At 46.7% G+C, this 24261-nt stretch overlaps 1 protein-coding gene across 2 annotated transcripts in view; it reads left to right on the forward strand.

Moving 5' to 3' along the window:
* The window catches only part of LOC131284294 (uncharacterized), a 30994-nt gene that overhangs the window by 4681 nt on the left and 2052 nt on the right, over positions 1-24261 (forward strand). The window contains exons 1-2 of one of the 2 annotated variants that reach the window (XM_058313147.1): positions 14444-14792; positions 18709-19244. In XM_058313147.1, the coding sequence (XP_058169130.1) occupies positions 18950-19244 (295 nt within the window). In that variant the 5' untranslated portion in view covers positions 14444-14792; positions 18709-18949. Of the gene's footprint in view, positions 1-14443; positions 14793-18708; positions 19245-24261 lie in introns of those variants that run through there. The other variant, XM_058313148.1, reaches the window with a different exon arrangement.

Raw genomic sequence — 24261 nt, forward strand, 5'->3', positions numbered from 1 at the left:
CTGGAGGGTTGAGACAGCTCAATTCTTCTTGTGGGTTTTTCTAGCCGTATTCTGCTCGCGCGATTTGATGGAGATTCTGAATAAAGGCACGGAAATAGGCAATCCCAATTAACCCCATGAAATACGGGATGTTCTAGACGTTATCGTTTGAATTTAGCCCCAGAATAGCAAATGGTCAGCTGTTTTTCATCTTCCAAGTTGTCTTCAATGCTGGAAACGATCAAATAGCCGATAACATTCTCGACAACCTGAACCTGGGCGAATCGCGTTGACTGAATAACATTTCCCTCAAACAAAGAAACTGCATTTCCTAGTTCCGGAGTTGAAACCGGAGTTCTAATTCATCAACTGATGAACCGCCGACAAGCGACAGCAGTTCCGTTTCCTTCATTCCGTAGAAACGATTGTTTGTATTATGGCATCGCGCATTTTTCCCGTCAGCAGCAAGCAACCTCCACTACGACCTAAGAGTTCACAGCGCGTTTCGCGGACGGATGGCTAAATAGATAACCGGTGAGGCTTTTCCATGTCCGGTGTGTCCGGTAAATGTCTCATTGTTTCGCCGTGTGGCCTTTGCGTGCGCCGATATCGCTGTACTTTGTTCGTTCCTGACAAGATGCAACCACCGCCGGCTTGGATTCGGAGTGGCTTTTTCTGGTCGACGGAAAAATCATCGGCCCTTTCCCTGACATTTACCAACCCCTCGACCAAGCACCAGGAAGCCAACGGAGTTTAATTCACTTTTTCCGCCCCGAAAAACTTGTTTATCAGCTTCCCTCGAGGCAGCATATCTTGTTTGTCCCGGAAAGTTTGCGCCATCATTAACGTCCGGATCACATCAGAGCGTTGACGGGACCCGCACCACGTGGCGTGGTACGTTCTGAACTGTGACTTTTCCTACGCCTAATCAACGTCAACTGAGGGCGGTCAACTGTGGCCCAGGATTTTTGTAATTCCTCTGAGTTGGCTGAGGTGCATGGTTTTCGGGGCATGTTGAAGTCCTCCGGTGCTGCGCGAAACAATGACTTGGAACAGAACAACAGCAGTGACCCTCGATCCTCCAACTCTAAGTTCCAGGTTCAGTGAATGGCAGTTGGGTTGGAACAAAGCTTGCAAAATCTCGTCAGAGTTCGGGGTCTGGCTGTGTACTCCCGAACCCGCCGGAAGGCCAGAACACTGCTGAGTAGTGTTTGCGCTGGGGTCGAGTCGAACCACCACCCCGTTTCCTATCTGACGTTTTGCAATCTCTCGTCGACTGTGCACCGCTGCCTTCGAAATGGAGCCATAATGGAGCCATCACATTTGATTTTACCAAAACCTCATTTCAATTTCCACACAAGCGCCGGCGAATGGCGTGAGCCGTTTTGCTCCGAACCAACGGTCGGCTATATCCCTTTTTCGGCGAAAGCGCCTACGAAGGCGTCCACTACTCTCGCCCTCATGCGTCCTTTCCCTTCGTTTCCCACTATTTTTGCGGAGCTAATGCGCCTGCAGACGATGGCATGCTGGTGAAGTGGTTTGCGATACCGATTGTTTCGCCATATTCTCCTCCGTCCGTTTCTCCAATCGCGGATGATGGCGTTCCGGAGGCTTCCTCCATCGCGCGCGTTTATTCGGAAAAGTTGGCCCGGAAACGGTGGGAAGCAAGTAAGTGTTGCGGTCGTTGTGGTGTGGTTTCGGAGCATTTATCATCGCATCCGCATCGCGCTTTTCCGGAAGTGGCCTCAGGCGCGAACCGCGTCACGCGCTACAACAAGGACGCTGGGTGGGGAAGCAACAATGGGGCGGTATGCTGCTGCTACGCTGGTCTGTCGGAAATAGTGAGGTTAGGTATTATGGTAGCTTGGAAAGGAAAATCGAATGCCGCAGCGACTTGGCTGAAAACAGCCGTTAGGGGTTCTATAGAAATCATCGGAAAAGTCTAGTCTCCCCGCGAGTGATAAAGTGAATGTCAACTTTTGCGTCGCTATTCGCTGACTTTCTCCACAAGCCCTGGAAAGGGAGACCTTTCAGCAGGATGTTCTTCGTGCCCTATTCCACCCATTTTGGCACGATAGAAACGACGTTTTGATGTGCATGTTACCGCAGTGGGATGGGTGCTCCAAAACCAATTGGAGTTCTTGTTGGGTCATTGAATGTTAAGGTCCTTTTGTCTTTGGGAATCACAAAACCTTGTGAAATAAGAGGAGGTTTTATAACAGTGCCTTCCAATGTTCGATGGTTGAAAACTGTTCAAAAAGCTCATTAGTAGTTTGTATTGGATAAATATGTCTTCGCTTGCCATGTATGTGATATTATTTTTATCAACCCATGATGAGTTATGAGACTTCTTTTGAACAGGAAAAATAGTATTTATTGACCTTTAAAAAACCATGACTAGGTTGAAATCAAGCACCCCCAGTTTAGTCCAACTTCCGCTCTTGAAGTTCTAAATTTCAAGAGATTTTCTTTAAAGCCATAACTCATCTTTAAATTTGCGTCATCTTCTGGGGATTCTGGTGCAAAAAAAACACGAGAAGATCTACCATCCGGATACCGGATACTGCTCATCTTGTGCCAGTGCTAGACGAAAGGTTCATCTTGATACATTTGCAACGATTACGTCGTCAACGTACCGGAAAGTGTTGCCCGTTTAAAGGACCTGGGCCTTGGTCCGTTTTCGAGGGCGCCCATTTTCACACACGAGGCGTTCAGTCAGTTCTTCCACGCTTGTGCTCCTCGTTCCACTCCGGTGCATCATCTTCTTGACGACCCACTTCCGAGTGTGGGTCCGCATGGCTTTTCCTCCTGTACAGAATGGGAATGGAACGAAAATCGTGCAACACTTTTCCACCCATTCCAAGGGGATGCATTTCTTTCGTCGTTTTTTCCCCGTTTTTTACGTTATTTTATCGCCCTCAAGTGTGCGTCCTAAGAGCCTTTTTCTTGCAAAACCCGCCTTCGTAGCCCACTTGCTGCATTTGCTTAGCGAAGAAGAATCCTTTTGCACCCCTTCTGGAGGAGCCTTTTTCCATTGTGGATCCTTGCGCAAGGCACTATAACCATGCGGGTATCATCATGCTCGGAGGCAGTAAATCATGTGAGCTTTTGGATATAATTTATCTTTCTCACACGGGGCACGGCGGCGATATCTTCGTTTGGTTCGGCCTGACGAGCTGTTGCACACAAAAGATGCACACGAAAGCGCACTGCAAATAGCACTATCGGTGTGTCAGGAGTGTCTGTCTGTCTGGTGGTCTGTGCTGAAACTATTTGGCTAGATCCTGAGTACGTCAACGTTCAGAACCTGAAGCGTATTTCTGTGCCTCATCCGGTTCTTACGTGTGTGTGTGGAGTCCTGACGAGGTAGGAGAGGATTTTGTTCCATTTGAGTGCGTGGGTAATTTTGCGAATTCAACGGAAAGCCGATAAATGGTCCTTAGTAGCTTGGGTAAGCAGTGGAACCTTCTTAAAAGCTTCTGTTTTATACCCGTGAATATTTATCACTCTTGTGAGCAAGTGTTCCTCTTTTATTCTTTATCATTTCTGGTCGAAGTACACAAGGAAGAACCGTGTGAATCGAGCGCAAGAACTCCATGGCGCTGCGAGTTGTGTTTTATGAGAGTTTATCTGAAGACGGAATTCAACTTGCGAGCCCTTACGGGGTAGACCGCTGAAGATGTACCTCTTCTCGACTGTCGGTAAAAAACCACCCAACCGAAACTTAAACTCGAACGAGGCTTCAACTTTGTTCCGCATTGCACACGGCGAAGGTCAGTGGCTTCATGGTTTCTATCGCCGGTGCTCGGTGGTTAGTTATTTCTCAGCCTTCCTACCCATCAATTATCAACACCTTTTTGCGCGAATTTTATGCCAGGTACAACCAGCTAGAATAAAGCATTGAAAAGCAAACCTTCCCGCTTCCATCCGCTAACGGGGCCTATGGATGAGCTCATCCTTCCAACGAGAACCACGTTTTGCGCTGTGTTCTAGCTTCGAAAGGGATGGATTTTTTCCTTAGTTCTTCATAGGCCTTGCGCCTGGAGGGAGACGAGCCGGTAAGGAGGTTCTTGGATGAATTGAGAAAACCGCGCAGTAAAGATATCGCGCCATCGACATCCAGCTCCACCGATTATCGTCATCGTCTAATTAAGCCGTATTTATGAGTCTCCCCCCTGGCTTGTGGATGGCTTGGAAGGGGGATGGGGAGGAAGTAAATTCCATCATCAGCGGCCTCCGGATGAGCACGAGGCTAGTGAAGCGAACATCATGTTGTGGAAGCATCGAACACGATCTTGAACCTGACCGCAGAACCACCACAGAACCATTCTGACGCAGCCTTGACACTTGCCCCCATCGTTACCGATCACAGAAGGAGGGGACACGTTCCGGGGGAGACGAGATGTTAACGATTGCAGCGGGTTTACAGAGATCGTGATTTCGCAAAAATTTTTTCTCCGTCGCCGTCGTAGCTTCATCATCCGTCGGGTCATCAATCTTTCGATCAAACCAGGCGAGATTCGATCAACATCAGGGATGGATTTGTTTCTTCCTTCTTGTGCTCCAATCATTCGCATGACTCATCCTATCTGAAATGGCCAAACATGGCCACCACCACCAAAGGGTCGCCGAAAATATGCCGAAAAGGATTGTGTTCCGTTAACGATGTTGATCGGTTCCGTCAACACATGCCGCTTTTGGCATCCTCCTTCCGGGCAGCTGCAGTACGACGATTCGAGGGGGGTACTGGCCATTCCATTCGATAACCACCTCCTCATCCACAGTGTGTCCACGACAATAGCAATTAGCACCTGCGATACGCCGCCAGCTCTCGAGACACGCTCTCAAGATTGATGACAGTGCAGTTCCGAGTTGGCCCGGGTGGTTTTAGTGCCTCGATTGGATGATTAAACGCTTGCTTAACGATTTCATTGCGGGTTTGACTGACTGATGGTGGAGATTGGCTGCGCACAAACGCACGGCCGGGCACGAGACTCGCCGACGGATTAGGGAAGCGATTAGGGTGAATCGGAGCCCCCAGAGCGGAGCGAAGGAAGTGAATATATGAATTTAATGTGAGGGCTGCGCTTAGGGATTAATAATTTAATTGCAAGGTTGTCTTTTGAGAGTTAACCTTCAAAACGTCAGACTACGCAGCCAGCACGTGTTATAACTTATTTTTGTTTTTGTTTATTCAACTATGACATTCAAATCAAGCCGGGGTAGAGTTGTTTCCAATATGTATATAATATTTTAAAATGAACGTAACAGTGTCGAATAACAAGAACATTATTCCCGCATTCCACGCTCCTGACAACACAATCAAAAGGTAAACAAACCACCGACCGATAAAAGTGTCAGTTCGGCCATAAACGTGCCATCAAAACAATGTTGCTTTCACGGCGAAGCATAATTTCCGGCGTGGTTTTACAGAAGCGCCGCGCTTGAAGCGATAATGATGAGGTTTATTCTGCTTTCGCTCGGCGATGCACGCGAGCGGGAAGAACGATTTTCCCGGCTTCCCGAGGTTTTCCTTTTCCTGTCCCCCCTCCTCTTCTAGTCGGCTCGTTTCGTTTGATTTTTGCTTCTCGGTTTTTGCGTGCGTTGTATCCTCCCACGACCGGCGATTGATGTGAATGTTTACTGAAGTCGAATGGGAAAAAATGAAAAGCTACCACCGACGGCGGATGCAACAAGACCTTCCCCGTCGCGCGGCTTGTCGCAGAGTTTTCCGTCATCGGCAGTTCTTGCACCAGATGTTTAGCAGGTTCAATCTTCCGGCCGTTTTCCGGCGTTTAAATGCGCCTTTCCACGGTTTTCAGGAAGCATACCAGCCGTGTTCCGGCTAGACAGGGTTTCAGTCTATTAAAGATTAAGAAGAATTTCTTACGCTGGTGCTTTTATGTAAGGATTATGAACTCACTCAAAAGGTTGACAACAGATCCCCATCCTTTATTTCGTTTTCACCAATCTGGATGGATTATCAAAACGTGGAAATTACTTTACGTCGTCTGACGCTTAATAAACTTAATCGAATTTCCCCGTTTGACAAGCAAGTGACGTGTGCAAAGCGGGACTTCAAATAAAAGTGTCAAATGCATGCAAGTACCGTGTAATCAATCAGATAAAAGTAAATGAAACCCCGTGGATCGCGGAAAGAAACCGAACGCCTTGTTCAAGAATACCATCGCGTACGGAAGGATGTGTTTATTAATATTCCGTTTTCCAATTTGCAATTTCAATTTCCATAGCTCATCTCTACGCCTGTCTCTTATGGTGGCTTATATCCGGTGGGAAAAATTTCCCTAACACCTTCACTTACCATCGATAAGAACGTGTGGGCCCTTCGTTTACTTCACAAGGAGGGTGCCTTCTTCTTGTTTTTTTTTCAAGACGAAGAAACAAGTTTTATCCTCAAGATAATTGAAGATGGTTTCAAGTGGGTGTGAAATCATTTTTCTCAACGCTTCCTTTTCCCAGACGCTTCGCTGCTGTGATGATATTTTTCACCGCACATAAAACCCACCCGAAGCTCACGGGAACACACATCCCACCATTCGTGCGACACCTGGAAAATTCTGTTCCGCACTCCATCTGGAAAACTCGTAACGAAATATTGTCACTGTCGTTCGACGACGATGGGGAGTTGCTTGTTTTTTCGTTCGCGCTTAAGAAGTAACACTGGTGGTGGCTTCCCTCTTCGATTCCACTTCGGCTGTGGCTAAGATATATGTTGCTTTTTTTGTCTGGAGGGTAAAAGTTTTATCCAAGGATGCGCGGATGGTTGGATGGGAAGTAAATATTAAGTACCATCTGTTCCTTATCGTTGTGACTTCATCAAACAGTATTTGTTCTTGTCGTCGATCTGATCGAAGAGAGTTAGAACTCGCGAGAGGGGATGGGAAAAAAAGTCGTGACAACAGGCGAGGACACTTCTTGTGAGGTGAAGGAATGATTTATTCAGTTCCGTCGGAGCAAGTCAAAGGAAATAATGCCGTAAAAGCCCGGCTCGAACAACTCGAAAAAACATCTTTAAAGACACTGTTTTGAAGAAAGTTTGGCCCCATACATTACCCAGCCTTTCATCGACACCACCTTCCCTTCAATAACGAAGCTGTATGAATCCTCGACCTGTCTGGTCGTGGTTCATTATGAGGTTTTCTACTGGCCACTTGCTTCGGGCCGGCAGCAACTTCCGGTGGCAACTTCCGACCGACGAAATCCGATCATCATAATTGAGGAAGAAAACTATTATGCTTGCACAGAACTTGTCCCTGCAACTTGCTCAAGTCAGGGTTCGACCGAGCACTAAATCGGAGGTTATCGCCGACACGGGACAGAGTGGCCAGAATGGTTGAACTTTTCCTCGTACTCGGTTTATAATTGATCAATATATGTGGGAAAGTATTAAACGGTTTTTGGTCCCGAGATTCGAACGATGACAGTTAGAAGACGATAAAGTTGGAATACTAAATGAATGCATACGCTGCACATGAAAGATAAGACAGCTTGGGGGATAAAAGTTGATCCTTTATGCTGGAGGATGTTGTATAAATTCCCTAAAAGCCGATATCGTTACATACGCTGCAATTATGTGTGGCATATTGTGAAATATATCGACCAGAAAAGTGCCACTAGCTGTTAAATAAAAGCACACGATAAATGACAACTGCAGTTTTTATGGGACGATATTTATAGAGAAATCAAGAGTGTTAACGAATCCCTTTTTATTAACGCCTCTCTTACAGAGTACATTGATTCTTTGTTATAGTTTCTAGCAGATATCAATCCCTCAAGCGTATTTATACCCGAAGTATCAGTACGCTCGTTAACGTGTTCTTCGCACATAACAAATCCATTACTTGATTAACGCGGACACGCGAGCTTTTATGCGGACGCGCGGAAAACTTTCTTATTGGTCATGAAACATTATCCTTATCGAGAGTGCCTCGGAGGGATCGTTAAATTAATCCTGTCCGCCTCACATCCCCTCGAAGGAAGAGGGCCTTCCGTTCCATTGCGTGTCCCGGTGGAAACAATGAACGGGTCATAATTGAGTCGGGAAGACTTATTATCCCTTTTTCATAAGGAACCTTTCCCAACGTCCGCCCCCCGAACGTCGTTCAACACGTTCGCACAAAAGATGGCGAAAACTTCAACCTAACGCTCAAGGATTCTCAGGAAAAAGGGTTGTGTTTCTGGAGTTCCTACCTTTGGCCCGGGGATGCGAGTCCTACCTTGGCTGGGTTTCAGGATAAATGCTTGGGCGAAAAGCTTCCAAAGGCTCACTTCGTAGTGGTTTCCTGTCGTCGAAAGCCACGAACACCGGTGCGGCTCTAATTAATTGAGTTGCTAAGAAGGTTCAGGTCGGCGCTGCATTCGATTTCAACTCGGACCAAGAAGCCTTTCATTCAACAAGGTAGGTAGGAACATTTTCCCCCATCGGCCAAAGCAAGTCATAACGGCCACAAACCGATGCCAAAGCACCCGGAAACACAGAGCAGTGGCCAGGCAGTGGCCTTTGGATCCTTTCAACTCGTCGGCTGAAAGGCAGCGGTACGATTTGGAAGATGCCAACCGTTTTTGCGATGGCTAAAACACAGACCAATACACAACTCCTTGGCTTCTGTGCTCGGGACACTGGACGGGAAAGAGTGTTTAGAGTGCGCCTCGGGGTCGAACGGAGGATAGGAAATTCGTCTTTGGCGTAATGCGGTGACGGTTATCCGATTAGACGGGGGAAAAGCGCAGTAGGCATTGCAGACGGCATCGGAATCCGTGCAAGTCTTCGACTGCAGAACCGCTTTCCCTTTTCCCCCACCGTAAGCCAGTGGTATACTTTTTCGGCAATGTCTGTAGGCCGGGAACTAATCGAGCACGAGGAACGCCGGGATCGGAAGCGAACTCTGCAAAAGCCGATTCCGGGCAGCTCATCTCGTATCACAGATGCATCATGCACATTCGCCAGGTCCTTAGTGACCGGATGAAACCGGCCAGGACTTCCTAGGTACGAAACGGTTCGCCGTTGTGTTGTATCTGGTTCACCAAGCGTTTCTGGGTAGGTTGAGGCAAGATATTTTATCGTATTCAGTTGCTAATGAAATTAGTTTCGTTATGACAGTGACTGTGGTTTCTGTGGCGTATCGAATGGTGTAGTAGAAGGGAGCAGGAGGGGTTAGGTGGGATAATCCGGAAACGGAATTAAACCACCGGGTTTCATCATCGTCCTCCGAAGGAAGGAATGCTGCGCAACCGTTCGCAGGTTCGTTTTGTCGAAATTGCTCATTCTGCCAGCCCCAAAACCCAACATCCTCGTCCTCAGGTGTGCAGGCGTGAAATTCAGGACTAATTAGAAACAATATGCCAAAGCTCGTTTCGCCGCGCGGGAAGCGCTCACTCCCGGTATTAGAATATTTCAATTTCCCGTTCACAAACGAGACAAATCTAATGCTAACACGCAATGCCCGGTTTCCACGTGGTTTTCATCTATAATGAGTTTCGACTAATGTCACACGGCCATTTCATTACACACTCTGCACTCGGCAGAAGGTATTGTTTTGGGAATCGGGTGCCTTTTTGTTGGGAGGAGGCCTTAGGAACCCGGTAGATACCCGACACACAAAACACTCCTCCGTAATTATGTACCGGGAGAACGTGTGCTTGAAATTAGTTATGTATGCCACTTCCCAAAAGTCTAAATTCCAAACCACAATTGGACGGGTAATTTTGGTAGGTCACACTCCCGGAATGTGTTCGTTGGATGCGGCATGACTGGATTGAGTTTGAAGAGTTCCAAAAGTGGTGGTCATCGGTTGAAGAGACCAAACTCCATCTGCTTCTTCATTCTGGGCAATCTTCCTCAACGAAGATGAGCAGTAATTTTGCCTCTTAAAGATCCAGTCTCTCGATAAACTGACTACTCATCTTTGGGTAAAAAATATATCTCCTCATCGTGGCAGGACAGGAAAAACACATCCGAATTCAGGGACCCTTTAAACGTTTTACTTGTGTCGAGGACCCAAATTCAAGGTCACATTCATTTGGCGAAATCTCTGCCAAATAGCGGCAGTAGCATTATTGCCGTCAAATTGAACAAGATGCGAAGCGCGTTGTCTGTCGTCTCAAGTGTAAAGTAGCTGCTCCATGCCCACGGGTATCGTGATGTTTCCGCATGTCAACTATGTGCCAAGCGACGACCACCTCCGGCATGAAATCGGGTGTCTCTATATTTAACGATAAGAAACTAAGGCAGGAGTGGAAGCCAGAGGTCATTAAGAAATACGGTTTAGCAGCAAGTCGTCTTATCGCGATAGTCGGAGAACAGATTGTGTTTTTGTTCGCAGTCACGAGACCGGCGGAGACCAATGTTACACAAAACGTGTTCGTCACCGGCGGATCCACTTGTACCACGAATGGGAAGAAGGTGCCACTTGAAGGCGCAGGTTCAAGTGCGATAATCATGGCCTTTTTTTCTCCCGGCCCTGCCTTTCAATGCGGGTAGTTGAGCACATCGTTGCTCTGTTGACATCGTCGATCTCGAAACATGGAACATATCATCTTCTCGTGGGCCTTGCGTCCGTTCTCGGTTGGATTGTTCGTATCGCTTTCCCAGAGATATGAAATAATGAGGCTGGAACCGCGCGGCCTACGTAGTCGGTTCGTAATGATATGAATCTACGCAACAGATAACAGATTCACCACTTGACTATATGACTGCGAGATGACATATGAAACGAACGGGATCATAAATCTTTAGGAAAACAGAAGGTAAATCATAGGAAGCCATTTGCGGTTGATGTTCTTTTCAAACCAAATTGAAATTTACAGTCCTTGAAATGTGAGTGAGGTACCACTTACTTTTCTGTTGGTCTCATTATTTTTATACTGCAGTGATCATTGTAGGGCTTGTAAAGAATTATTTATTCAAATTTTTTATTGAATGACTTCAAATAAACAGGACAAAAGAACCATTTCATTCTTAATTCTTTGTTATGTAACAGAGTAGCTAGACCTTTTTCAAATATACATATACACGGAGTGTTTTCTCTCTACGGTATAAACAAGTTTATCCCAACGATAACGGAAACCGTATCTTCCGTTGGTGGCTGTCTACGTGTTGATTATGGCAGAATAAATGGTTGCTCCGGCACAACGCGACAGACAAAGTGAAACACTTTATTCCCTCTGGTCAACCCAAAAGCCCACTAACCTCCAGTGTGGCGATGCTTTGTGTTTTACATAAACATTGCGGTGGAATCTGCTTAAGCTTAGCTCTTTTTCCGCCTCGGGATGGGGTATAAAATTACAGGCAGAGGGAACGAAACGGCGCGAATAGCGACGCCATGGGGATGAGATGTTCCTGTGGTATCCAACGCTGGGTAATGAGTCACGATCTCCAGTGGATCAGGAGAACATTTGACTCCCGTCGGGAGAGCGAGAAGGGAAGAAGGAGCGCAGCAGAGGAGAAGTTCTATGATTGATGATGTAAACCGATGCTTGGTGAATTCTCGCGTGGTCAAGGCTCCGGGAGTGAGTAAGAATAATGAGCAAATGGTGGTCAGCAAAAGGGAAATAACATAAAATATCGTCAGTCGCGGAAAGACACGCACCCTGCGGTGAGGTTGGACGGGACGGGACATCATCATGGTCCGAAACCGATACGATCCGTCCAGCCACAGACACATGGGGTCAGGATTAGCAACGGGGCAAATCTGCACACAAACACGTCGGTGCTACAGTTGAAAAACACAAAGGAAAAGCAGATGGAAAACACGGGGATAGCCAACATTGCGATATGTGTTTGATCTTCCAAGAGGAAGCCACACAAGAAAGAGAACGGTATCGATAGAAGTGCACCAGAGTCCGTTTTGATGAGAATTTTCTACAACCACAATGAACTGTACGATGTTGCATTTCTGTCTTTTGTGAGTTAATCTTATTATCTTGTTTTTTAGGACATAACATCAGTCATATATTTTTATTATCAGACACCTGATTTGAAGTCGTCCAGAAGAAATAGCTCAATCAATCAACAATCGGTTACTGGAATCCGCGAAAATGGCTCGAAAACAGATTCCCTTTCTTATTGCATTGTTGCTACGTAAATTCCTTTTGCCACTGCGAGTTTCTTCAACTCGCCATCGTTCGACTGAGGCGTTTTTCAGACGATGATAACTAAACGTTCACGAACTTATACTTATCATTTAGTTGGGCGTGCTTATTTCTTTCTCGTACCAGCCACCACGAAAACTTATCAATTTGATCGTTTTAAGATGGGCTATTCTTGCGTGATTTCTTGCAACGGCAAAAATTATTCCTGGTGCCTCCCGCAAGCTGCTATCGGATGGCTTCCACAAGGATGTGTTGGTAGTTTAACCAGTCCCCGGTGGCGTTTATCTTCCTCGTTCGATTCCGGAGTTACGTAAGTGGCTTGGCTTGCACGCGCGCCCAAACGATCGAACCGCCTGGATCGTGTTGGCTCGAACAGATTATCCAATCGACTCGCTTTCGAATCAACTCCGGACGACACTTTACACCTGTGTTGGTACTGCTATTCGGCCTAACAAATGACTGTGCATCTCATATTTACCTTAACATTTAACGCTTCTTTCTGTCCGTCAGTGGGTAAGCTTTTTAATAAAACTGTAGGTACGTTTGACATGAGCCTACCCGTTTACTCTTGCAGTCTGTTTACATGACCCACTGTGGCGAAATTGTGGCGGAAATCACGGGGGGGCGGCTTGATATATCGATAACATCGGATTATGGCTATCTTTCGAATGAATCACACGATCTCCTTCCAGTTACTTAATCTTCGTTCCGGGGTACCTTATCAAACAATGTTCTATTAATAACTTCTGATAACAAAATTGGCAAGCGTGGTTCCACGTAATTTCCTTTTACTTTTGGTCAAGTTCAAGCGCACCTTCAAACGAATAGCTGAAAACAGAGAAACATCCATTTATACCCTTCAGACGCAGTCCGTTACGCTCCTATTGCGGGTCAAATGTACACGAAATCGACCACTGTAGCTGCACGCACACATGGAACACTGAAAGGTGATCGCGGTAACCAAGGTGATGGTCAGTGCACGATAACGCATTCTCCATTAAAGAGGCGAATGTCGTTGGTCTCCTCGTTAAAAGCCTCTAAAAAATCAATAACGTATCCTCCATTAGCTTGTTGACGATGCAATGAGATGATGTTTACCTAAAACTTCCCATTCGAAGATCCTTCGAGCGATAGGCGGACACAAGAAGGGAGACGAGAAGGGTAAGATTTTCTTGCACCTGACGCTCGAACGATGCATTTCGATGGCTTTATGTTCTTTTTGTTCCCGACTCCTTGGGACCGATCGTACAGGCAAGCTCCGGATCACGTCTCGAAACGTAAATCAAAGTGGTTTTCAAACGCACACACGATACATAATACACCAGGCTTAAGCAAAGCTGACGCGGCCCGGATGACGTTGGTATGCGTACCGGTTTTGAAGCGTCCATTTCGAGGCCGTTCGCCATCGATCGACCGACGATCGGCCGGGAGCCTGCATCGCATCGTCATCGCCGCCGCCGCCATCATCGTCGTCATCGTCAGCAGAGCAGCGCTACGTCATCGTTGTTCGGTCGAGGTCGATCCCGCGGCGGCGTTCCGGATCGGCCAGCGAAGAAAGGCCACAACGCGGCGTGCTGCTGCTGCTGCACACACGTACACACACACTCCGCTTTGCGCCGTTATCTCGCGGATCTCCCTCTCGCGCGAATGGCGCCCGGCGAACGTTTTCACTCGCTCTCGTCTCGCGGCAGTACGCACTTGCGAGGGATTCCTGGTCGAAGCTGATCTTCAGTCAGGTTTTCCGCTCGCTATGCATCGGTTCGGAGTCGCCGGAGCGTTGACGATCGCGCTCGGATGAGATTTCAAGGGTCGAGAAATCAGTGTGCCGTCTTGCGAGTGTGTTTCTTAGATTTATTTCGAGATCGTGCACGTGCGTCCCGTGAACGTCACGCATGGGAAAATGGTGAAATGTTAGTGGTAGATTTTTTGATAAAACGAAACGAAAAATCATTTCACCCAAAACCGATCCCGAATGTGCCCGAATGGCATCGTTGTGGAAAGCATAAATAAATAAGCAGAAGAATAACAAATCAACCATCGATCACTCGTACCGGTGTGTTTTGTGGCAGCCAACGTGAATTTTGCTTGAATATTTCCGTGATGAGAAAGAGCGAGCAGAAAAGCAAATAAATATACCAGCCGGTCTTATCATCGCCAGTTCCGTGGTGTGTGGAAAGGAAATCTTAGCATCATAAGATTTTCGATCTTTCCTTTCAAGCTGGCTGGTCCATCATTCTTCGTGCTTGATGCTCTTATGTTTATCTTAAGCATTCTCTTCTGCCTGAGGCGAACAGAAACCAAATCAGAATCGCGTGAGTGAGCAAAGTGTGTGTGTGTGTGTGGAGGGGAAAAAGAAAAGGAATCAGCAATCGTCGCATTTCGCGAAAACGGTTCATTTTGCGTGAAAAAGATTCGTTTTGGTTGAGGTGCTTGCATCGCGAGGAATTTGTCCGATTTTCATGGAGTGTTTTCCGTACATGCCGTGTTCGTATCGCATTCCGATGCTGCCGTTTGTGTGCATGTTCCACCTAATAGTGTCAGTGTGAATTAACAAGATAAGCTCATGTGTTGAGAGCACGGATCTGATTTAGAAAATTCCGAAACCGATTCCAGAGCAACAAAAAGCCATCGGAATAGTCAAAGGCGAAGCAAGAAGACACGAAGAAAAGGACACGGGCCCAAACCTTTCGAATCTTTTGTAGGTATGCATCCTTCCGCTGGAACCATGTGTTGGTAAACTTCTTATTCTTTTACCCGCTGCCCTTCAGCCGACAATGGCATTATTCTTACGTCTGGGTATCGATGGCAGGCTTTGGGTTTGTGTATATGGATTCCTTATGGCATCTTTTTCAAAAGGAAAAGAAAACATCATCCCAACAAAAAAAGGACTTCCAAGATGTTGTTCTCGCCATCATGCTTGCGTGAGTGTGAAGGAACTTCAGATGGAAGGATAACGATAGAAAAGAGATAAACGAGTCGCGAAGGAAATGTATTCCCGAACATACCCTCACTCGATTCAACTTGTGTAGAATATGCACACATGTCCCGGGCGATTCCTCCCCACAAACACATCATAAGACTGTTATGACCGTGCTCAATCATTCACAAGTTTGCTGATAGTGAAAGGTCGTGGCGTTAGATTAACCAGTCGTTGTCTTTAAAAAAGACTGGCGTAAGACCTTACACTATATCAATATTGCCCGACTGGATGGACACTTTGTGAATTAGTTCATACGAAAACAGTTCAATGCTTCAACGTCGATGATTAAGGATTAGAATAATCTTCCTTCCCTTTTCTTTGATTTGTTTTACTATGGCAAAGAGCATTCGTCGTATTAAAGTAATCTTGTTCATCTTAAATCAACATTTCTTGATCACTTTTTAGCTTAAACCCTTATCACGAGGCTTCGCTATCTCCATATCAAAGTTATCGTATCCGTCCTGTCTCTAGGAACCGGATGTAGGTCCGTTTGTTTCCTTCTAGAAAACCTTCCGAGAAGAAGAAATGTTGTTACGAGGGTCTTTGGCGTTACGAGCAATCTTTTCATGATAAAACGACGATAAGTTCGCGTTCTTTGAAACCAAAAACTTTACTTTAACTTCATAACAACAGCTAAATATAAGCAAACAGAAATGTATTTGCGTTACTCACATTCGTGGGTGTTTTTATCAGCAAATTGAAAGGAAGCAATAAATCAAACACTAATTGTGCGCAATCTGAGTACAATTGCGTAGTTCGAGGTATTTGCGAACCATATGAAAATTCCTAGGGAGTCTAAAATTCCGTATCGAATAGTCAACATCGCGACGAAAAATGCTCCATACTATTCCAATACCGAATATAAAAATTCATTGGAGGTTTCTAACGTGCCGCCAACGAAAAACAAACACGCTTCCCTTCGATCGATGATCGCGATGATGATGGTAATCAAAGATGATGATGGTGGCCGATTTCGCCCACTTTTATGAATTACAAATTTTCTATAAACACGTCCCCGCGAAAGTGGCTCCCCAGTTCGTCAAAAGACGATCGTGACGATCGAATGTTAGTGGTCAAGATGTTAAATCCATTTCACCCGTTTTCACACCCAGCCCATCTTCTTCCCCATTCTGTTTCCTAGATTCCGCGTGACGCGCTTTGGTTGGGGGAGAAAAATGTAAAAAGCAAATAAACAGTACTACGGGTGAAATCTCACTCGAAATTCCCCTTCGTTCCGATGGAAGTCGCCTGATTCATCGCGGCCAAGCAGGGCAATGCGTGACGCAAGTTTTGTAGATAGTTATTTGCGACCGCCCCTGCCTGTGTAAGTCGTCTCATATTCATATGCGAACTGGTCCGACAGGAACGTTCGGTTTACTTTATTTGCCTTGTGTACTGCTCCGCCTGCCTCTTAAACCCGTCTTGTGAAGTCCGTCGTTCCGAGCGATATAGAGCGCGGTCTGACGAGTTCCGTGGAAACGGCAACCCCTGGTCCTGGTCGAGATCTTGCGCTTCAGCAGTGCGAATCGGAATGGAACGACCGAAAACCGTTGCCCCCGATGCACACACCACCACACCGCCTGGAAGATGCAACTCTCGAGATGCAGATCTGCCTCTGGAACTGGCCTCCCGACGTTGCTGGGGTATTAAGTTTTTCTTTGACTATCTCTGCTACCCGTGCACACATTAGTTGTGCCCACATCGGAATGTGCTGCCTTGCTGCAGATCGGCTTACATCTCTGCGTCCTCCGCTTTCCGACATCATCATCGTTATGTCACGACCACGAAACCAGACCGGGCCACCAAATCCCAATGTCGTTCGTACGGAGAAGATTTGTACCGGAGGAGTTGTCCGCGCTGTAAGACATTTTGCTGCTCGTTGCCGTCGGTTACATTTTCACAACATGGTCCGACAATTTTCTGCCGTCCTTGCAATGGCTGCACTGCGTTGCAGCTTGGCTTAGGTTGTCACAATAAAATCACGATGGCCATCACCACCGTCGCGAGGTAAATGAAACACAGGCTTAAAACAGCGGCGGATGCCAGTCTCTTCCTCGGTTTCGACGCACGACTTCGAAGGCCAATGCTAATTTTTATGTAATCCCAAACACAAGTGGATCTCCCCTCCCGGCGAGCGGGGTTCAGGCTTGGCGCCAGAAGAAAGTGGGACCACACGGAAGAAGGTAACCGGGCCCTTTTGCCTTAGGTTCCGTGTAATAACCCGCTTCGCATTATGAAACATCACACGGGGAAGGAAAATTTAAATTTTTATTCGCAACTGGAACTCGTTAACAGGTTCAATAAATGGTCGTGGTGAATATTGGACGTTTTCGGGAAGTTTCTGCGTTGCGTAGGAATGTTTTTGGTTACGCCGTAAAATATTTTTGAATTCCTTTCGGTGATACGAGTAATCATCAACCCCCTCCTATCATTTCGTGTGGGATGAAGATGAGCCTCCATTAATCTTGTAGAAATAAACTTTCTCTTGATTATTATGCAAAGGAAAAAAGAATCCCGTCCTTTTTAAAATACAGTGTTTGAATGATCCTTTATCAATCATTTATGACTACCCCCTTTGCTGCAGCAGTGCCATATGAATTTTGTTTGATTAGAGGTATAAATGTGGAGAGGAGATGTTTCACAAATCTTGTAGCTTGTAATTATTCGTCATTAATAAATGTTTAAGATTCAGCAACAGCAAGCTAGAAGCAACTGTTACGATGTACTTAGTGGATGTTTCGTTTAATAATAGATCCGAACATTCCATGTACTCGTGATGAAACATGTACATTGCGCGTGCATTGCTTCAATATGCAACAGCAAGTGCCCCTTGTCAGATATTTACGTTAATGTATGGGGCGTAAATCTGTCCTCACCTTGAACTTGCTCATTATGACCGATACTATATCTTCGGACACGTTGGACACGACACGCAACCAGACTTGCAGCATTGTAATAATGATGACCGACCGGGAGGCAAATTACTTATCAATCCCGGCAGATCGTCAAACAGCGATAGTCGCAGCGACACGTTTGCCAGCCGTTCTTGACATTGACATCGTTACAGGCGTTACGCAAGGGTGGTGAGCGGCGTTACGTTCGTCCGCTTGGTGCTGTTAATAATGGGACATTATGCAAATGGGGGTTTGATGCCACACGTCCACAGGGTCTTGGAGGAATCTGTCAGAACAAACAGACAGTTTGATTTTGGTAGCGATGATGTGATATCGGCGATTTGTGAGGTTGAGGGTCTCCATAAACGTAGCGTTCGTTCATCCAATGCCAATGCCAATTTAGTACTAGACCTGCAAGGCCATGCCCATGGGTCATTGTGTGTAGCTACAACGAATCGATGAACCTGTTGAGATTTATTATGTGAACACGTTATCGGCGGATCTTCATCAAATCGAGGTGCTTCACGTGCGTGTCACATAGACGGAAGGCTTCTGTACACGTTCGTGAGACACCATGGAACTGTCTAATTTTGGCCACCGGGTCTCATTTCCATTCACAACCAGTCGCGACGCGGAGTAACCCACGATCGTTGACCATATTAATTTTGTTCACTATATTGCAGAATTGCGCGTTCTTTCATCTTTGATTGATTGGAATGTTTTCGTTTTCTTGATTCATTGCAGAAAGCTGTCGCCGATGCGGCTAATAAGGAGCGTCAACACCGTGCGCCATGAAACTGTTGCCCTCCGACGACGATGCACGGATAGAGAATCTCGAACTGCGGCTTGAAGTAGTGTAAAAGAACGTTCTGCCGTTTCGCCGCGAGAGAACTTTAAACGCACGCCACTTGCGACCGCCTTGCAGAGAGTGCGGGGCAAAGAATTCACCGCAAAAAAGCAGCAACACAACGTACAACGCATCACCATGCCGGCCATGATGTCACATCGGATGTCGCCAAAGACGCGGGTCGTGTTCAAGTTCATCTTCGGCCTTGGCATCTGGTCGTTCCTGGTGCTGGGCTTCTTCAAGCTGAACGGCGACCAGGTGATGCAGCACCAGTTCCACCAGACGCCCATCAACGGGCGGCTGCTGCTGAACAAGGACAACCGATGGACCGGAAATGAGGCCACCTCGACCACCACCGACCGCTACCTTTCGCCGGCCGCGATGGCGGGCGCGATGGCCGGGGTTGACGAGGTGCTCGTCGATAATCGTGCCGGTAAGAAAACGGACAAAAAAGGGAAAATCCCAACCCACCGAAGACTTTTCGCATTCTAAAGTCCCCCCACCGCACGGAGGGGGGGAGTGTGGCTGTACCGCGATGGCGTGGACGCGCCATGGAATGAAGATGATTAGCATTCTTCCGCCGCAAGACGGAGGCTATAAAATGCGAAACTCACCAACCCATTACGACAATGCACCGGCTGCATGACAACGACGCTGTAAGAAGTCGATGATATGGTCCTCGTTCGAAGAACCACTCGACGGCGGACCTCCGATGAAGGAGTTGCCGAGAAAACAATCTCCAGAACGCAAGTAGATGCTGTATTCTATGTGGCATCCGGTTGGTGGAGAGTTCGAATTGTTTTGGTATTTTTACCCCACCCGGCCACTTTTAATCGATAATCTCAGCTAAATCAATACGATCTCCGGGTTCTGTTGACGGTTCATTTTGTCCGTGCATTCGGTAAACAGCACGTACACAAAGCGGGAGGTTTAAATATTTTCCTTCAACGTAAATGTCTGATTGTCACGTCGACAGCTCATTAAGCCCAGAGCAGCACTCTACCTCTGGCAGACGGAGGCAATAAAGCAGCGCACTTAAAAAAGGTTTATGGCATTTAAGATGCCTCATTTGATGTAGCAGAGACGTCGCTGGACGTGTCATCTACAGGACTGGTATTGGGTTGACCCACTCCAGATTGTCTTTACCTCGAGTGGAGGCTTACAGAAGGAGTGTTACAGCTGCAATCAATTTATATGGGCTTAAACTGAAATCACAGAAATCGTATCGAGTTACCAAGTTCCCACCCTATGTGATTATACCGGAACCAGGATTTCCTATCCTTAATTTTACTTTTTGGTAAATCAGTGGATTTACGATTCATGTGGGGGTCTGTAACGATTATATCCGCAAGATCCAGGATAAGTAGGTATAATCATTCCCGGAAACGTCAACGATAAGCAACGCATTATCTCACGGGTTGCTGCGTGTTCGGTACAAAGGTATGTTTACCGTCGGTCAACATCGATTTCCTTCGCCTACCATGATTTGCGGTAAAAGCCGAAGCCTTTTTTTATCGCAAAACCAACGATTAACGATTGCCTTCCCGGTGGAGACTTCTTTTGGTGGACAAGCACAAGGGTTCGATAGGAATAGTTTTTCGGTGTTTGGAAATGGAATAGTGCGAACGTTAAACATTTGCCGAAAAGTTCTGACGCGCCTTATGTTGGTTCCCAGCTTGTCACTGTTCGTGGGCCGAGCTTAATTTACAATGTTTGTCGTCCACAGTTGTAGACCGTTCTTCTGGCCCCCCGTATTCTCGAGCATGTCTGTTTTCGTACATGGAACTAAATTATCCGAGTGCCGCAGACGTCGACCCGGGCGTTGGTGACAATCTGTTTCTGGCAGGAATGTTTGAAGCCCGGTCGATTATCGAAGATGCCACAACCGGGTCGTAAACTGTGTTGTACGCCAGGACAAAGTTATTTACATGCACACGCCTGGGCCAACTCATCGACAACTTACGATCAGAAGAAGCGAGCCGAACAAAATGGGGAAGGTCTCTGCGTGACGAATCCCGAAGTTTAACAACGGATCGGTCGTAAATTTTTAATGACTCTCCGGGTGACACATTCGGAGGGGAAAACGGGAAAGATTTGCTGTGGGTGGGCAGTAAGAAGAGAAGAACGAACCGTTCCAACGTTTTATCACTTTCCAAGTCTTAAGTCCAAGAAGTTTATCACAGTTCCAAGTTTACCCACAAAAAACAATTACTTCAACCTAGTGTTTTAAATGCCATGATACAAGTATTTTGTGCAATTCTAAAAAAAAATAGAACTTTCTAATGTAGCCGAGTTTCCCCGACAGCGGATACTCCATTTCTTGTAGGCTACAAATCGGATCCAAGATTAAGTTCGAGCTTATCCACTTTATCCGACTTGTCCAGAATATCATTGACCCAAATCGGAGCGAAACAGTGTGCCACTTTAAAGCTGAACGAATTCGATGACAAATTCTCTGCTCCCATTTACCAGCTTTGATAGATAAACCCAATAAGTTATCCATTTGACTGTGGAATGAGGGCCACAAAAACACAAATCACGGCCAAGTGGAGATAGGATCTACAAAAACAAACTGTTTCTGTGAGCTTGTTTTGACCGTCACTACCTGAAGGGGGGGCAAGAGGCTTGGGAACGCGTCATTTGCGTCCACTTGTTGCTTTGAATTCCGCATACCGGGCGGCCAAATCGTCGATCCATTGGAATTTGAGGAATTGAGACAGGAAAATGGAAACGATTGCGACTTCCTTTTACTTCATGCACGGGAATGGAAAGAGGTTGAGATGTTTGGGGACACGAAGACAAAATATATAAATTACCGCGACCTCTAAAGTCACTTCCCGTCCCGTAGACCTCGTTTCAGGTCGTCCTATCCGACACACACACACTCTTGCCCCGTGTCACACATTTTCCGGACAGCGAACCTCAGCTGTGACCCTAAGTGGCCCTCACGAATCGACTGCGGAATGGAATCTTTGGTTCATCAATGGGGCCATTTCAGGTGATGCGAACTCGTAAGGAAGAGGAGGAGGAGGGGACTTTCACACACGCGCACACACACACACATGAGTTAGCACTCACCATGTAGGGCCGTTCCGATTTTTGCCTATTTTCGTCCACCTGGCCAATCATCATCGTCATCGTCATCGAAGTGTGGCTTCATCGTCGTCGTCGTCGTCGTCGTCTACGTTTTCATCTATTGATTTATCGCGGGTTCGCCTTCTTTCCGTCTTGGGGCGATCTGGGTAGGCAAACTCTGGGAGTTTGGGATTTAGATCAACTAACTGTACATCGTGATGGGCGAGTGAGTGGCGAGACCGACCTGCCCCTCTGCCAAGAGTCGTCCCTTTCAGAGCTTGGCGACGGATCGTGGCGCATTCTTACCAATTCTGGATGCCGCACTTCGCGGACAGCTAAGATTAAGTGAGAAAGTTTGTGCCTTTTCGAAGTCTATCGGTAAATGGCGCCATCGTTGTGGGTGTTAAGCCCATCTTGGACTTTGGTTTCCCTTTTCTTACCCCATTCAGTCAGCTTCCCATTGCTAGGACTCCGAAGACTTAGCTCTGGCCTACCGAATTCGAGAAACGGGAATGAGGTTATGAAGCTCGTGTAGGTCACGGGTGAAAGGAAGAAGACAGAGAAGGAGAGCCGGAGTCATGGAGGAACTCATACGCCCACCGACCACGTGACTCGCGTTGATTTTAGTGCGCAACGGAATGGTCCGAACGGAAGGGAGGAGGGAATTCATCACGCGCTGTCCCGAATTCGAACTCCACATTCGCGGATAAAAACCAGACTCGGAATCGGAGCACACGGACAAAAACACACGGCAGGCAGACAAACCGTAGCGCAGTGTGTAGTGATAAGTCCCGCTATGGACAAAACTACGCCCCATTCCGTGTGTGGAGTCGTGTTGTTTCTGACGCAAGTTTTTGGCACGATCAGTAAATAAACCTTAAGCCAACTAGAAGACTGCACAGATCTCGTAGAGATAACGAACCACCTCCTCCAGTCCACGATCATATTCTACATTGCGACGGGGAAAGGAGAAAAGAACGCCGAGGAAATGGACTGTGGAGATTTACTCCATTATCTCGCCAACCTCCCCGGTTCTTAGACATGGTCACGGCCCCCGAGGCTAACGCATCCGGTGTTCTCTCCGGAACGGTTAATGAGCTGGAGATATTTTCAACATTTAATCCACCATCGGACCATGGAGGAATGGAGCGCTAATGGTGAAGCTGATAAAATATATACCACACACACACACACATGATGATGATGGGAGGTGTTTTAGCAGCGCATCTCCGCCTTGCCTGTCACCGGGAAATAGAGACGGCAGAGCGAGTGGTTCCTAACGGTACTATGAAAAATGATAATTTTAAAATCATCGAAAGAAAGAGGAGGAGAAAGGGGGCACCGTCGTCGTCGGCCGTCGTTATCCGGTCGTTCTCCGCGCGACGAACTCCTAGGGGATCGTTCGGATTTGCATAAATCGCTTCGCCGTATTCCAATTTGCACACGCCTGAGACGACGCGGCAGCTTAAGTTTATAGATTTCTTTTCCTGCATATTCTCTTGTTTCGTAGTTCAGGTTAATATATTTGATTGGTTGAATTTTAACCGAGAGTTAGTCCTCACCATACCGTTAGTTTTGCTTTTCGCAAAACTGCGCATCACTTAAGATCGTTTGATAAACCGATTTCCTGCGGGGAGTAACCCAGTTTCCTTGGATTTCTTTTTCGGTTGTTCAAGCTACGCAGAGTTGGTGTACGTAAAAAATTGGACCATGAAGAGCATAAATCACAGTCTTTTATCGCCACTAATCCCGTCGGGGTTTCAGCTTTCTAAGATTCAGGAACTCCATCCGTTTAAGATGTGCTTCCATCTGCAAAGGAATAGATTTAGCTAGATAAGATATAACGATGTTTTCAACAGCATGTGGACGACGTCAACATGGTTGCACCTGTTTTTATTTGATTTCAATGTCTGGAAAAGGAAAGAGATTCCAACACCTCCAACCAAAACTCAGAAAAAGCGAGGATGCAGGCTACCGGACTTGTGCGGCTTGGCAACTACTGGCAAGTTAGGCTATGGTCACGTCCAGTCATGGTCATGGTGTTTTTGTTTTGACGCAATAAGTAACTGCTAAACACGATCCGACCATGGGACGTGTGGCTGGCTTATTGGAGTTGTTGTTATTGGATCGAATCGAAGGTTGCTTGTTGTTGAATTGTGCGATCCGCAATCAAGGCTACATAAGCGCAGTTTCAAATTCGGAGTATGTTGTTATACTGGAGCTCGCGATCGTGCCATTGATGGAACATTTATTTTTAGTTAAATCCTCTCCTCGGAGCGAACAACGGCAAGTTTCAACCTCCGCTGGGAAAGGTTGATTGATTAGAAACCGGTTGGAAAGGCAAATAGTGTTGCTTTTTCCTGTCACGTGTGCTC

This window comes from Anopheles ziemanni, chromosome 3 (assembly GCF_943734765.1).
Source record: "Anopheles ziemanni chromosome 3, idAnoZiCoDA_A2_x.2, whole genome shotgun sequence".
Taxonomy (NCBI): domain Eukaryota; kingdom Metazoa; phylum Arthropoda; class Insecta; order Diptera; family Culicidae; genus Anopheles; species Anopheles ziemanni.